This window comes from Equus asinus, chromosome 5, assembly GCF_041296235.1.
Source record: "Equus asinus isolate D_3611 breed Donkey chromosome 5, EquAss-T2T_v2, whole genome shotgun sequence".
Lineage (NCBI taxonomy): Eukaryota > Metazoa > Chordata > Mammalia > Perissodactyla > Equidae > Equus > Equus asinus.
This window is the reverse complement of record NC_091794.1, coordinates 104,046,509-104,062,765: the sequence shown is the minus strand read 5'-3', so window position 1 is coordinate 104,062,765 and position 16,257 is coordinate 104,046,509. Positions and strand designations below refer to the sequence as shown.

The 16,257-nt window shown below is 41.3% G+C and overlaps 1 protein-coding gene across 9 annotated transcripts in view; it reads left to right on the top strand.

The window, feature by feature from the left end:
* The window catches only part of PRDM2 (PR/SET domain 2), a 127,588-nt gene that overhangs the window by 8,695 nt on the left and 102,636 nt on the right, over positions 1–16,257 (top strand). For 4 of the 9 annotated variants that reach the window (XM_070511016.1, XM_044769725.2, XM_070511020.1 and 1 more), the window contains exons 2-3: positions 5,865–5,938; positions 13,301–13,482. The exons of 2 other annotated variants lie outside the window; for them this stretch is intronic. Coding sequence is in view for 2 of the 7 variants with exons in the window: in XM_070511018.1 (XP_070367119.1) it covers positions 5,930–5,938; positions 7,568–7,651 (93 nt within the window). In the remaining 5 variants the exon portion in view is untranslated. Of the gene's footprint in view, positions 1–5,864; positions 5,939–7,567; positions 7,652–13,300; positions 13,483–16,257 lie in introns of all 9 variants that reach the window. 3 more of the 9 variants (XM_044769722.2, XM_070511019.1, XM_070511018.1) reach the window with 2 other exon arrangements.

The window sequence follows — 16,257 nt, the reverse complement described above, 5'->3', positions numbered from 1 at the left end:
TTATTTGATTTCATAATATAGTCTGCCATTTCAAAGGAAGGTTGGGGGTATATTTTTAGTGTGAAACTGGATGTTCTAGATGATTGTTCTTGTGAAGTTGTATTCATTATTTTAGAAAAGGAAATGATTTTTCGTTTAGCAAATTCCTTGCAGATTCAGTATTTATGACATATGTGCTTTTTTGCTTAATCCAAGTAGGAGCTAAATGTTTTCATGTTGATACCTAGAATTTATAGGTTGTAATTTGGTGATTTCATTCTGCTGGTAGGAATTATGAGTGGTAATTGTTTGTGATGCGTGCATTTGCTGTGTTTGTAAATTAATAAAAACTGCTTTTGAGAAGTTTGCATAGTAGATTTTTTAATTATTTTTCCAGAAGTTTCTGGATTGCAAGAATCTTTTGGTCAGAGTAAGTTGAGTGTTAAACACTGTAAATCTACTCTACTGAAAGCTTAATCTCTCTGTTTGCTACAATGATATTTATTTACCATGAAAGATCTACTTTACATAGTGATTAATTTTAGAACATTTTTCGAATCCTATGTAGGCCGTAAACTTTCTAAGACTCCTTTCACAAAATGGTAATTTTAAAACTTTTTTTGCATCTAGTCCATGTTTTCAGTGCATTTATAACCTTTTAAATTTTGATACAGCCATACTAGTTCTCTTACTTATTTCTGTTTTACTGTTTGTCCCTGAGCTATATGTTGCTTCTTGAGTCTTAAAAGTTAAAGTCTCAGCTGGCCCGGGGGCGCAGTGGTGAAGTTTGCACGTTCTTCTTCTCAGCGGCCCAGGGTTCGCCAGTTCGGATCCCGGCTGCGGACATGGCACTGCTTGGCAAGCCATGCTGTGGTAGGCGTCCCACATATAAAGTAGAGGAAGATGGGCACAGTTGTTAGCTCAGGGCCAGTCTTCCTCAGCAAAAAGAGGAGGAATGGCAGTAGTTAGCTCAGGGCTGATCTTCCTCAAAAAAAAAAAAAAAAGTTAAAGTCTCTTCTGAGTCTTGATGTTACAATGTGGAATTTTTTTGCAACTTAAAGTAATTATAAGATAATTAATATTAGTGACCTCTAAATGAATGTTGCATATTTAACTCATTATTTTCCAAGTAGCCCCAAAAGATCTAAAGTGATCCAAAAGAATAATTGTAAAATAGTCTCAATGACTTTAAGGTGAATGTGCAAATCAAATCAAATAATTATTTTCCTGATTTTCTCCCCTCCCTCCCAGATTTCAGCTAATCTTAAAGAGTTTGCTGTTGTTTTTACTTTACCTTTCGTATAGTTTTGAGATTTTACAAATCTACAAAGGTCAGATATGGCAGTATAATGTGTTATATGAGTGGCATTAATGTTCGTTTGTGTCTGTCTTTAGTTTGATCTGCCCTGTCTCAGAGGATGAGTGACGGAGAGATGGCTGAGGCTGCAGGGCTAGTCTGACCCGGGGACTCGGGTGTCTCATGCATCTCTAGATTTCCTGGTCTCCGGCCCTCCATATCAGATGACAGAAGCTTAACAGTTGTTGAGGTTGTCTTGACACTTTAAGGGATGAGTATTTGAATAAAGACCTGAATTATTTTATTGTTGCTGTATTGATACTGCTTATGTATAATCAAATTATCTGTATGATATTATTAAGTTAAATATTTGTAAGGGTGATTTGTCCTAGAATTTGGAAGCAACATCTTGAAAAGTTAGGTACGTGTATGTTATTAAAATCAGATATATGAAATCAAGATCAAGCTCTTATTTTTCTAGGAGTGTATGCTATTAGTAGAGCATAGTTGGTGATAAAGATTCAGGTGCTCTAAATTTGTATGTCTGCCTAATGTACTTTATCTGAGAAATGTCAGCAAGGTGGAATGGGATGGATATGTAGAAATATTCAAGAAAGTTTGGTCAGGCATAGAAATTCAACAAAGAAACTAAGGCGTAAGTGGGGTCGGAGTAGTCCTAGGGATTTTAAGATTTTCAGTATTTACCATTGGAAAACCAGAGACACTTAATTGTTTAGCATTTTAAAGAAATTTGATAGAATAGATAAGTTTCAGTGATATATGTGGAAAGAGTCCCCTCTGCCTCTACGCTATAGGATTGATAGTTGAACTCCTCACATTTGATAAAACTTTGACGTTGAGGTATCTGTGTTAAGTGGGTATAAAAACAGTGCTGAGGTCAACACAATATGAAAGTTACGTAGGATTGCCGCGACACTTCCACAGGGGTTTTCAGTCCTAGAGGGGTCTTAAGGATGTTACTCCAATAACAACTTTGAGTCAGAAGTTGCTTTGAAATATATCAGCATGTTGCAGCTAGTCACGTGATTACTGCAGTGCAGAGGGTCTCAACCGGGAGGGTGTTTGGGATGGGGGCAGGGTATTTTTGGTTGTCAAAGTGATCCGAGGCACTGCTGGCGTTGATTGTGCAGCGCAGTGCTAAATGGCCTTGCCAGAAGGGACAGTCCGCACAGGGAGGAGTTGCCCAGCCCCAAACGCAGTGGTCTCGCTTCTTTTTTTTTAACACTCCTTGTTTTTAGTATAGTTTACTAATCTAACTTAAAAAAAATCATTTGAGGAGTCGATATGGGATTTGCAATACTTTTGATATTGTAAAATATTTTAAAAATATAATTTGACAATGTTGTGAGTCAAGAGGGAGAGGGAAAAAATGAAGGTCTGGTTTTTAGCAGTTAGGGTTAGACGTGACGGGGAGGAGAGCCCACACATACGGGTGGGCAGTGAACTCTTCATAAAGGTGTTAAGATCCTTCTTTTCTCTGGAAAAAATGATGAGTGCATTCTTATTTGGACAATGAGGGAACAGACAGCCTAGAAAGTCAGAGAGGATTATTAATCATGTAGCAGTCTCAATTATAGTGTAACTTTTTTATTAAGAAAAAGTTGAGATTCATTGAAATAAATGAAAGAATACAACGTTTTAAGTACTTGAATATGTTCGTTATTTGGTATCAGATGTCATCTTATCTCAGTTGTTTGAATTGTGCCTGTGAGCTAGCAGTGACGAGGGGAGGAAAAGGAAAGGAGAAAAGCTTAAATAAAGAGGGAAAACCAAATGGGAAGCAGATGGAAAGAAGGAGGCAGCATCTCAGAAAATGGCAGCTCCATCCTCCCATGTCCTTAGGATAAAAACCCTGGTGTCATCCCCTACTTCCTTTCCTTCGCACCTAACGTCTAATCTGGCAGCAAATCTTGAGGGCTCTATTTATAAAATATATCCAGGATCCATGTACTTCTCACATCTCTTCTACTCCCTGGGCCAAGCCATCATCATCTCTTTCCTAGACTGATTGGGGCATTAGCTCTTAAGAGGTCTGCTTGCCCCCACTCTACTCCCTACAGTCTCCTTCAAAATCTAAGTCACATTAGGTCACTTCTGGCACTTTGAGCCTCCCAGTGGCTTTCCATCTCTGGGTGGAAAAGCTGTAACCATTCTGGTGAACAGTGCTTACCTTGGGAAGCCTATACGTAATCTGTCTCCCCCGCTCCACCGTCCCCCCACACCTTTCTGACGTCACCTCCTCCACTTTCTCACTCACTGTGCACCCGTAGCACTGGTATCCGTGCCTCCCTTCCAGTACCCAAGCGTGCTGCCATCTGGGAGCTTCTCACGGCATGTTCCTAGTTCCTTACGCTGCCCCTCCCCCGCCTTCGTATCTCACAGCTCCTCCCTGGCTTTTATGCAGATGGCCCCCTCTCAGTGGGGCCTTCTCTCACCACGCTGTTGGGGTCACAGGCATAGAGACAGAGACAGTAATCCCCATCTCCCTGTCCTCTGCTGCGTATTTTCCTCTAAAGCACTTTTGTTATCTGACGTGCTGCACATTTTACTCACTTGTTTATGGTGGGTCTCTTCCCCTAGAGGGCAGGGGTGCTCTGCTTACTGCTTCGAAACAGTGCCGCATACATAGTAGGTGCTCAAGTGGAGGCAGGAGTAAAAAGTTGGTGAAAAATGGTTAAGAAGCAATAGGAGAAACCAAAATCATGAGACTGGCTGACCTATCAGCTTCCTTGAATCTGTGTCTTGTTAGTTGAGGATGTCAACTAGTACTTTGTGAAAATGAACTGAGCTGGTTTGTGCCTGCTGGCCTTAGAAGAAGCTTTGGAGATGATAGTTAAGATGGTGATACTAGTGGTTCTTGGGAGAAGGAAAAGACAAACCAAAGGAAGTGATAAAGCATTGTAGCTCTTTGCTAAGATGTTGCCTAAAACATTTGCATTTTACTGCAGGTTTTTTTGGTCTGTTCTTCAAAGAGAACTCCCTGTGTAAATCCATTTAGAAAAGCTTAGTAAGAGAGCAAGTGAAACCTCTGCCGTTTCATTCGCTCCTGGGGGCCGAAGGTGTCTCACAGGGTCCTCCTAGTGGCACTGTGTGGCAGTCAGTAGGCATTTACAGTAGAGGGTATCAGGCATGCAGCCTTCAGGGGCCACGAACTTCATCACTGTCTGACACTCAAATAACACGTTTGTAACTGCATAACAATTTCCGTAGAAAAGGGTCGATTATGTTCAATATAGGATGTATACTAAGGAAGGACATGTTAAATATATATGAGAGGGATGCTCAAATCTGAAATTTAAAGGAGTGAACTTCATGGGGGTAACCTCCAGTTATCTGGAATTGTGTTCACTGAGTATTTACTTTACTGAGAGTTTATAATCATTTGGCCAGCACTGAGCTCTCTAACAAGATGCAAGTTATGGAATACGTTCCTTGTGCCAATTATGAGTAAACAATAGTTCAGATGACTAGGTCTTAACTTAAATATAGTGCTTTTGATTGTTAAAGGTGATCAGGTGAGTGTGGTTAATTAGCTCAAGGAGAAAAACCCCAAAACGATCCTTACTAATGAATGGGGGTAAAATGTCACAGCACTGTCTTTTTGCTAGTGGGCAGGCGATAGATCTAGTACGAAGGATCTCGTTACGTTACACATCCCTTGGTTTATTAACAATTAGAACATAAAATTACAATGCGGTCAGAGTCTTGGGGGTCTAGGAAGGAGAGATTAATTATTATAAGCAAGTCTCTGAAGAAATAACATTATGCTTAATGGTGTGTGTATATATACATGCTGAAAACATTTAGAATATTACAATGGAAGTGCTACTTAAAGTGGCACCATTTTCACTTATGAATGACTTCAAAGGACTCCTAGGATGTACGTTGCAGAAATTATAGAATTTCTTCATAGATTATTTAGAAACAAGTATGTCATATGTATTTACAAGAAATGATTTTGTCGTCTTCTTGTTTTACTATACTATGAATAATATTGAACAAAAATTTTAAAGGAATTATCGTAGTTCTTTCCAAACAGCTTTTATTAAAACGTTTGCATTTTACTACAAGATTTTGTCCTGTTCCTTGAAGAGAACTCCCCCTGGAAATGTTAGTAAATCTACCTTTCTACTTTGGGAACTTGAGAAACAAAGTAATGTAAAGGGGTTTAATTGTGTTTGTATTCAACACCGTGTTGATAGAAATAAAAGGATATTTACATTGCATAATCAGTTTCTCAGCAAAGCTTTGTGTTTCTGACTATTAACAAAGCTAATTTATTTCTTCTTAGGAATGATGTAATTCCAAAGGAAAGATTTGATGTTATTCTAATGAATCTGCTTTCAATTGTAGAGTACAATGAAGCCCTAGTAAAGATTAGTAAGAAATCTATTTTATTGTACATAATTAATCTGCAAAGTAAGCTCTTGGCATAGACCTGAGTTGATCTGACGTGGAGTTGCTTTCTGAATAGCCCTTGAGCAGATTCTGCAGTTCTGTATGTGGTTTTAAATCACTGTCAATTTGTAGGCAGGTGCATATTACAATTGTCTGTTTTTCTTTTTAGGGCTCATGTAATCAAAGAAGTTTCTTTGTTGTGTGTATCTTTTCAGAACACAACAGGAATTGAAAATGAATCAGGTGAGTTTCAAAATAAGAATTTATACAAATACATTACCTAGATGTTGGGCCAGTTCTTGATTTTTAAAAGACAGTAACACACATGTTCATTCCTCCCGGATTTTCCTTTCTGTTTCTCAATACCATTAATTAGTTCATTGCTTTCACAGTGTGCGTTTGTTCGTGGAGTGGAGCGTGCGTTGTTTTGGCATGGGTTGCCATTTCTGTGGAACCCTGAGTAGAGGGCTCATTCTTAGAAACGTTAGTTCAGACTTTCTTTTTTTTTAACCTCTCCTCTGCCACACTGTAGTGTTTTTTTTTGTTTTTTGTTTTGAAGCTTATTAAGCTTTCATTTTTAATACTTTGTAATTACCCATTGTTTGTAAAGGGAAGATCGAAAGTTGTTTTTAGAGACCAAAACTGATCAAATGGGAAAATTTAAGCATTCTGTCCTTGAAAAACATATTCATAGAATAAAAACAGGAGGGCAGATATTGAAATGTAAGATGTGTGTCTCCTTACAGGAGGTGTGGGATTACCTGGAGATTTAGCAGTTCTGCTATGGATATTTCTGTAGCCTCAAAGGTGTTCCGATGAGTAAAGCCAGTTATGTGGATTTAATATATTCTAAAGCAGGATTCTTATTTGCTTGTCTTAATATCATTTCATTTGCAGTTATAGAAATTTTGGGGTGTCAGAAGCATTTTCTTTTGAAATCTTCATAAACATATTTTTTTAAAATATGAAGGACAAAACTTAAAAATGTGGAGTCTGTAATTTTTAGTGCTTAGGTTAGAACCATCAGACTTGAAAACATTTTATATCCTTCATCAACTGAAACTTCAGACACCTTTTTATCATTTATAAGTAGCTCTAACTAGAGATCACAAGTCCAATTTTATTACGTGGCCAAGTTTAATAAATTCAGGCCCATGTTGCATTGAGAGATGTGAAATCTTTGGAATGGATTCTTTCGATTTCTTTTCATTACTTTTTTTATCAAAAATACTTTTATTTTAATGCAGAGGACCCATACATCATAAAAAATGAATCTGGCGAACACATGGGGCACATGGTTTCTATTATTTTAAGACTTGTAGATTTACTGACATGCTTTTGAAGGCAAATTATTTTTGAAATGGTGAGATGGGGGAGGGAAAAGAGAACAGAGTGGATTTTCACTGTCATTGTCCATCAAAGTTATGTGCATATATATGTTACAGATTTCATTTATTTTCCTATTTTAAGATTGATTCTTAATGCCAACCTGGTCACGCAAAGGAGCTTGCTGTTCTCCTGCCTAGGACCTTGTTAGAGGAGTCTTGGTTCTGGATTAGAATGACTGTGAATGCTTCCAAAGTGGAATCTAAATACTGACATTGCTTTTGTTGCATCACTGGTCAGCATTTATTTCAAGTGGCTACAACTTTAATCTTAGGCTTAATGATGCTTTAATTGTTATACTGTATTAGGCTAGTAATATTTTATATCTAATGTATTTAGACCAGTTTGACACCTCAGACCTTCACTTGAATATTCCATTTTATCAAACGAACTTGCGTTTAAAGAAAGTCCACATGCCATTCATGAGCTGTAGCAGTAACCATGTCTTTTTCTGGCTCTTTTACAATTTCATTTTGCTTTTGACAGGTTTTAATATCAGATCTGCAGAGGACTGCCTTTGATGCCAAATGCCAAATATCAATGGAAAAGCGTCCTCTTATGTTTCTAATGGTTAGCACATTTCTGATTTGAGTGTAATTTAAATGGTCTGGTAGTAATGAAACTTTTAGTGGATTATAAAAATTGTCCACTTTCTATGAGTAAAATTTTCAGTGTCTTTAGTTATATTTTCATTATTTGAAGAATATTAGTAGTATGATATTTAGACCTGACTATTATGTCATGGCGTGAGTGTTTTTCAACAATTATTCCAGTAACTTTTAAAAATTAAGAATTGTTTCAGGACGTTGTATGTTTTTCCCTCTTGTATTTATTCTTCTCATTTCAGCCAGTGAAAATGAGCAGTAAATGTTGAAAAACTTCAAAATAACTACACAAAATTTCAGGTATTAAAAAGATTTAACTTGAGCCAAATTGATTTTTAATTAAAATCTTGATGGTGAGTTTAGGGTTGCATTATTCCCTCTGGGGACCGGTCAGCATTGCTTTGATGAGTTTTAGCTGTCAGATCTGTCTCTTATGGTGAGCATGGTCTCTAAGACAATAACACAGAATCGCTCGTTCATGTGTGCCTGACAGTTGAGTTTTACGGACTGAAGGGTCCTGGGAGCGAGCATGCCATATTGTTTGCGAGTGAGTCCTTTAGAAGAAGCAACAGAGGCCAGAGCCTCCCAGATTTTAAGCACTGGCTGTTGAAGCAGCATTCTGAACTGCTCAGTCTTATCAGCATGTTCCAAGTCGTTCCTGGTGTGGTGGCTCGCCAGGCTCTCCCTCCAACCCCAGCCCTGGGCTCCACAGAGCCCCCAGACCCATATGTTCTTTGTCTGCCTTTCTCTTCTGGTCTGTTCTCCACTCAGCACTTACCCCTTTCTTAATATCTCTTATCTCCCCAATTTGGAACCCAGCTTTCTTTGCATGTGAGCCTTTGTTCCTTCCAGCTGAGCCCAGGCCTGGTAGGGAAGGAAGAGGAGCAGGCACTCTACTCTCTCCCCTCGCTCTCCATTGTCTTTTCTCTCCATTTTCAAATCATAGATATCTTTTTCTTGCTTCACTAACATTCCACATCCATCCGATATTTAACTTTTGAGATGTTCCGCTATTTTCCTTATGTTTTTTCTAGATTTATATAGGAGAATCCAGACCTTTATAAGTGGCTCTCTCATTCCATAAAGAGTTTAGAATGCTGTATTTTATAGAACATCCAAGGTGAGCAAACTTCCATGATGTGAATATGCTCATAGTAGCTTCAAGTAGATATGCTAGAGTTTAATACCACCTCTGTATTGCTTGCTCAGCCAGCTTGCCAGGCCCTCCGTTAAGTATTGTGTATACATTTTCTCATTAATTCACTTTTTGTAGCCACTCTATGACGTGTAAGTATTATAGCCATTTTATGGGTGAAGACATTAAGGTCCAGAGAGGTGGCATGGCTTGCCCATGATCACTCAGATAGTAAGTGGTAGAACTCTGATTCACACTCAAGCCTGTCAGATTCCAGAGCACAGCTTCTTGGTCACCATGCTATACTGCCCTGTCAGTCAGGATACGCTTTGTTATGCTGTGCTAACAACAGGCAGCCCCAGAATCTCGAGGCTTAACACAGCACCTGTTTCTTTCTTGTTCTCACTACACATCCAGCGTGGGTCTACTGTTGTGGTTGCTCAAGAACCAAGGATGATAGAGGCTTTGTCTCAACGCATGTCACTTCCACTCACATTTGGCCACATCTATCTTAAAACTCGGGGCGGGGAAGCAGCGCAGTCCTGTCAGATGCCGGAAGGAGAGGAGAGCCGTACTATTTGGATACATCCTCAATGATTTTCCCCCAGCTTTATTGAGATATAATTGGCGTATAACACTGTTATCCCTAATGATTTAATACAAAGGCCTTGATTACTAATTTATTGAGTCACACTTAATTTTTTACAAAGAATCTTTGTGTAACTGAAATTGTTACTAATATTTGAAACTTTCTATCAATATAGTAGTTTATGATTGCAGCATCTCTGCATCCCAATCAGTAATCTGTGATATTACCAGTAACTTGTAGCAAAGCAATTTAGCAATTTAGCCTTCCAAACTTGTTTTAAAGTTTTATATAGTAAGATAACAAAAGAAGCTTTTAATCACTTGATGCTGCAGATCCGACCCTGAGAATTGTGATAAGCCATCCATAGTTCCATCATCTTAACTGTTCTGAATGCTCGTTGATTCCCTCGTTCATCCTGCGTAGACAGCATCCCCGTGTGTTGTGGATTCTGCAGTGAACTAGGTAGGCAAGGGCTCTGCTCTATGACACATATGCATAGAGGGAGACAGTTAAAAAGCAGGAAGACAAACAAGATCATTTCAGGTGGTGAGAAGTGCTGTGAAGACAGTGCAGCAAGGTGACGTGATGAAGAATGGTGGTGCAGGTGAGGGAGGCTCCCTGCATTCGGTGGGCGGAGCAGGTGGTTCTGAAGGGCTGGTTAGTAGCACAACAGACATGCAAGTAGGAACCGAGAGCCAGGTATATGAAGATCTGGGCAAAGAACATTCTAGGTAGAGTGAACAGAGAGTGCAAAGGCCCTGAGGTGGGAATGAGCTTGCAGTTTCAAGGAACAGAGAGCAGACTCGGGGCTGGAGCTTGGCAAGCATCCAGGTGTGAGAGGCAAGGGCTGGATTTATGGGGCCTGAAGGGCCGTGGGAAGAAGTTTCTGTTTTATTCTAAGTGCAGTGGGAACCTCTGGACAGTGACATAATCTGATATCCATTTTTTGGAACATCATCCTTATTGTGCCGTGGAGACTGGCTTGTAAGGAGGCAGGGGTGTAGTAATATGTTTGTGCGCTATTGAGATTAATACCATATTTGAGGACAGTTTCTTCCGTTGGACAGCTTAATGGACCTGCCAGCTTTTTGGAAAGAGAGTCCTTTTTTATATGTTTCTGAACTATTTGACTGCTGTTCTTTTCCAAAGGCAACATATAAGATTTTCTTGTTCTGTGTCCCCATCTGTTTATTGTTATTGTAGTCTTAATACTCATTCCTTAGGCAGATACGTTTTAATGCTATTTCAGTAAACTGAAGTTTGTTTGATTTCCTCCCATTGTTTGCCCCCAGAATGGCAGCTAAGAGTCTTGTTTGCAAGTCTAGACAAAGAAGAATTGTTCATAGAATTTAGAGTATTTTCATACTCTGATTCTTGGGTGTCTTTTGCTGGTAACAACAGTTATGATAGATGTCTTAGTGTGAATATACTATGATGTGCTCTTACTTTTAAGCAATATTGAATTTAATCTCTTCTGTTACCCACTGCTTTTGCTCTCCAGTGTGTTAGTTTTGGTCAAATTGATACTTAAGAAGCTAGGTGTTTTAATTAAGTAGATTGAATCTGGTATAATGATTTATGGTCATTCTCTGGATGGAGCGTGTATAAGGAGTTACTGCTGTAAATTTAAATGAAATACCAGTAGAAGTTGCTCATTCTTATATTTTGAAAAATAAGCACAGTCGTATGTGTCGCCTACGTAAGATGGTACACGTGGCCTTAGGTCGCAGCAGGCAGCGCCAATGCTGTGCTGTGCAGTGGAGTTACCTTCCTAATTCCAGTGACTGTTTGTTTAGGAGTGTGAGGAGAGGGGAGTGGACAGGAAGTGGAGCAGGCTGGCTCCAAGGCGTCCAAGGCCACAGTGTGCCTGGAGCAGAGCAGACGAGGGAGGAGTGACTGGTCAGAGAGGTGTGGGGTCCGCTCTGTGGTCATTGCAAGGACCAGAGTCGATTTTGCCCAGGGAGATGGGAAACCATTGGAGGGTTTGGAGCAGATGAATGCTTTAGTTGGGTTAAGAAAAAACACTGATTAAAAATTTTTTTCCAAAGCATCTGTATTTTTGTCCTTTATTTTCTTGGGGCATTAAAGTTCCATTTTAACATCATTTAAAGAGGAGAGTGTAGGGTTTAGTTACTTATTTTACTTTAAAAATAAACTTTGAGTTATAATTTCTGTGCAGTAAAATGTACTCATTTGAAGTACAGAGTGTTGAGTTTTGACAAATATGTACACTTCTGTAACTACCGCTGCTGTCAAGATATGGACATTTGCACCTCCCCACAAAGCTCCTACTTGCTGCTCTGCACTCAGTCCTCCCCCCAGCCCCTATTCCAGGCAACCACTGATTGGCTTTCTGTCCCTGTGGGTTGGTTTGCCTCCTTTCTTGTGGACAGAATCATATAGTGCGTGCTCTTTTGTGCCTGTCTCCTTTTGGTCGGCACAGTGTCTTTGAGATTCATCCGTGCTGTTGTGTGTGGCAGTAGTTTATTCCTTTTACAGAAGATATTTTGTGGGAGAACATTGTACCATCTGGATAAATATGTTCATAGTTGTATTTCTAAAGATTTGGTGAAACCCTGGGATGGCTTTCTATCTTTCATTTTAGTTATCCCAGCCCCCCCTTTTTTTCTAATCTTCAATATATATATGGTGTTAAAGTAAAAAACACTTTTGCTGTTTTAGCACATTACTGATATAGAATTACATTTTTATAGATAATTTATAAATCTGATTTTTCAGACATTTTAAAAGAAGTCTTCTAAGTGAGGTAATTCCTGTCTCTCATAACTTAAACCTCAGTTAATGAATGTATCATTTAGGAAATTAACCTGTTGAATAACAGTGGCACTTTAATCTCATTTTGAATCATGTATTCTACCAGATAAATTAGCTATTTTTATAAAATCTGGAGCATTGTTTTTCTGAATGAAAATATTTGATTATTTCTGAAATTTGAAAAAAAGTTCAGCAACTTGAATAGCATTTCGTTGTATAACTGTGGCAGGAAGTGTGGCAAGAAGGCTTAGGTTTTTGTTATTCTGATATTAACGCTTCAGTAGAGAAGAAGGTTGTAGGATTGTTTAGCTCTGTCTCACCTTTGCTGTCTTTTGACTCACATTCCACCTTCACTCCTGACTTTGCCACTCCAGCTGTGTGACCTTGGGCAGGTCACTTGACTTCTTGCTATTTGCTTTCTTACCCGTTAGATAGGGGTAGTAGTGGGGCCCACCCCATGCAGCTGTGGTCAAGAGTAACCGAGTTAATAAACGTGAAGCCCTTAGTCTAGTGCCTGGAGTATAGGAAACACTGTGGAAGTATCATCATCATCATCGTTATCATTATTTTCAGCCAGTGATTAAGTCTTGATTCTGCCCTATAAAATACCTCGTAATCATTGTTAGTGTTTGAATTCGGACCCAAACACACCCTGTTTGGACTATTCCGGAAGGCTCCCAAGTGGTTTCCTCCCTGACAGTGTCTCTCTCCCATCGAGCCATCTCCATGTGCCTTGAGTACTATACGTGTGCAACATAAGATTGAAATCGGAAAAGTGGACAGTCTTCATGACTTGTTTGGAATGTCTTTGTGGATGAACTGGAATGTGAACTTGACCTAGAAGGATGTAGAAGATATTGACTAGTCAGAAGAACTGGGGCCAGAAGGACTGGTGGCTTGGGGTCGTTATCAGCTGAAAGCCTGAATTGCGAGAGATGCGGAGTGAGAGGACCTGGTCTGGTGAGGGAAGAGGCCAGCGGTGGGGCCTGTGTGGCCAGGGAGGAACTCGCAGAGTAAAGTGGGGATTTTTCTGAGATTTCTTCCAGTAGAAATTTTTTTTTTAAATAAAGCTGTGGGTGGACCAAACAGACTCCGTCTGACCTGAAAGGTTGTAGCCCCTACAGTTTGCTGCTTTGGACGAAGATGGTTTGAGAAGTGGCAGCCCTGCCTCGCCAGTAGCAGACTCCGTGGGAAGGAGGCACCGGAATGCTCCTTCTTCCGCTCAGCCCGCCCCTTCCCACCCTGTGTCAGCCTCTTCCAGACAAGGAAGGGTGTGGCAGGTGGAGAGAGCTCTCAGGTACCTCATTTACTTTGCTTCTCTTGAACCTTAAAGTCTCTAAAACCAGTAGAGGAACTGCTTGGTTTTATTTAGAAAGTTTTTAAAAAGATTTTTGAGGCAGATGCTTCAGCCTATAAATAGGACGATTAATCAGGAAGGCAGAGGGTTTGGAGAAGTTGAACATAGAATAGACTGGATGCCAGAAAACCTTCCTGTCACATCTTGTCATTGTCCTGCCCCAAACCTTCTAGTGGTGTCCCCCCGCTCTCGAAGTGCCATTCAGTCTCCTCACGCTGGCAGCACTTCCAGGTTCTACAGGTCCTGGCGGCGGCCGCCTCAGCTTTCTCCCTGGCTCCTTCTGCCCCTGCTACAGTGGCCTCTTTTTGTTCCTGACCTGCCAGGCCCTTTGTCTCCTTGGGATGTTCCTCTAGAGGGCTCAGTCTGGAGCACACAGCTCATTCCCATCCTTCAAGTCCAAGTCTCTGCGTCGTCTTCTCTGAGATGCCCTCCCCAGCAGCTACCCTAACTCAAGCAGTATCCCCCCCTTGTCTCTGTCTGTCACACTCTTTACTTCACTGAAGGGGAGTACCCCATCAGTCTCCTGTGTTAACCGGCGGGCTGCAGGCGGGCAGGACCCCTCACCTCTTCACTGCCGCTTTCCTGGAGTAGTACAGTGCTGGCACATGGGACGCTCGTGGGACATTTGCAGGACGGGTGGAAATTGCTGTGTTATTTCAGATTTAAAGGATGATGGTGGCAATGGCAACTGGAGAAAGGGATCAGACACAACAGATTTTGAAGGCTCCCCAGCAGCATTTGACTCTGTTGACCTCTCTCCATTCCTTGAACCTTTTCTCGGCCTTTCTGAGACCATGCTCTTGGGGCCCCATGTGCCTCTGTGATGACTTCTTCCAGGCCTTCTCTGCTGTTCCTGTTCTTCTGCTTCTTCTCCTGAGGGCTTTGTCCTTGCTCTTCTGTCGTTCTCTGCTCTGCGGTCTCATCCCCTCCCATTGAATCCGTTAGCGGTTGAGTCTGTACGCTTACAGCTGTCTCTGTGCGCCCAGACCTCTTGGCACTTGACTGCCAGACACTTGCTTGTTTGTTCACAGCGACCGCTGCTCTGAGTTAGGCATCCTGTGCCAGGCACTGGGTGCGGTGGTGAGGGAAACAGAACCTGCCCTGTGTGTCTGTGATCTAATCCTGCTTCTAGTGGAGAGGCCATTAAACAAGCCAGCCGGTAAGTGCTTACGAAATGCGGAGTGCTGTGAGCTGCGGAGAGTCTGGTAACAGGGCCTTGGAGGGGAGATCCTGCTAGGAAGGACCACCGCGGGACAGGCTTCCTCTGGGTAGGGCAGAGCCTAGAACACAGATGCAAATTGGCTCCTTTAGGTAATCTTCTTGCCTTGATGGGGTCTCAGCACCGCCCCCCCACCCCCCATCCTGGGGCTTAGAAGCAAATGATGGCAACTTCTGCTTTTCTTTCTCATCCGTGCGGGAGCCCTAACTGGCACTGACGATTAGGTGTTGTCTTTAATATTTTGAAGCTACGTATCCCAGTTTATTCTAGTATATTTTGCTTGTTCTCTTCTGGTGATCAGTGGTGAGGCCCTGAAAATAAAAAGAATCCCTCGTGCCTGTTTTGGAGGAGCACCCCCTCCAGTTGTACCGAAGAAGCGGGGGAGGTAGGGCACAGATGTGTGGACCCAGCCTCCTCCCTCACTTTCCTCTCTGACCTCCACACTCTCGTCATCGCTCCTGTTCTCTGCTTCTCAGTCCTGAGGTCAGAGGCCCCGGAAGATCAGAGGCGGTCTCACTTAGTACAGCCGTTTGCAGGCTGTTGGTTTGTATGGATTATTCTTTGGATATTTACCAAGTTAGAAATTGAAACAAATTGTTTAAACTTTTTAAACAAATATAGATTTATGGGAAGTTGCAAAAATAGTACAGAGAATCTAGTGTACTCTTCTTCACTCAGCTTTCCCCTGTGGTGACATCTTATGTAACTCCAGTACAGTCTCAAAACCAAGAAATTGACTTGGCACAGTAGTTCATTAGACTGCAGGCCTTACTCATAAGTCAAAAAGTTTTCAAACACAAGATTAAACAATCACACAGTCCATTAGCTGGCAAAATGATGACATCGTTGCATGTCATAGCCTCCCGAAAACTCTCCTTTACATATGTAAGAGAAAAGGCAGATGACATCTGAGTATTGTTAGAACAATAACTCTGACCTCGTGGACCCTTGAAAAGGACTTCCTGGGCGTCCCTGGACTAGAGTGCGAGACCCCACTGGGTTAGAGGTTAAGATGGGGACTCTGGACGTCTGGTGTTTATCTTGGCTCCACCACTTTGAAGCCATGTAGCTTGGGAAAGTTACTTGACAGGGCTCCTCTGCAGCGTATTATTTGAGTTTGGACGCCAAAGCCTCGCTGGCTTTGAGTCCTAGCTCTGCCACTTACTAGCTGTGGCACTGGGAAGGCTTCAGTTTCATCTGTGAAATGAGGATCATGAAGTTACCCACAGCCAGAGTGGTAGTGTGAAGATTAAATGAGGCAAGATGTAGAAAGTGCTTGGACTAGTGTCTGCATAGTGTCCTGAATACTCTGTCTGTGTTAGCCGGGCTTATTGTTGTGATGACGCCGTGAGGTGATGCACGGAAAGGGCTTAGCATAGATCTTGGGCCAGAGGCAGCAGTCAATGTCAGACTCCCTATGTTCCCCCTCAAACATCATGGGAAGGTCATCCTGGGCCAAAGACAGGTGTTAGGGGAAGGCAGAAGAAGGACCTTTA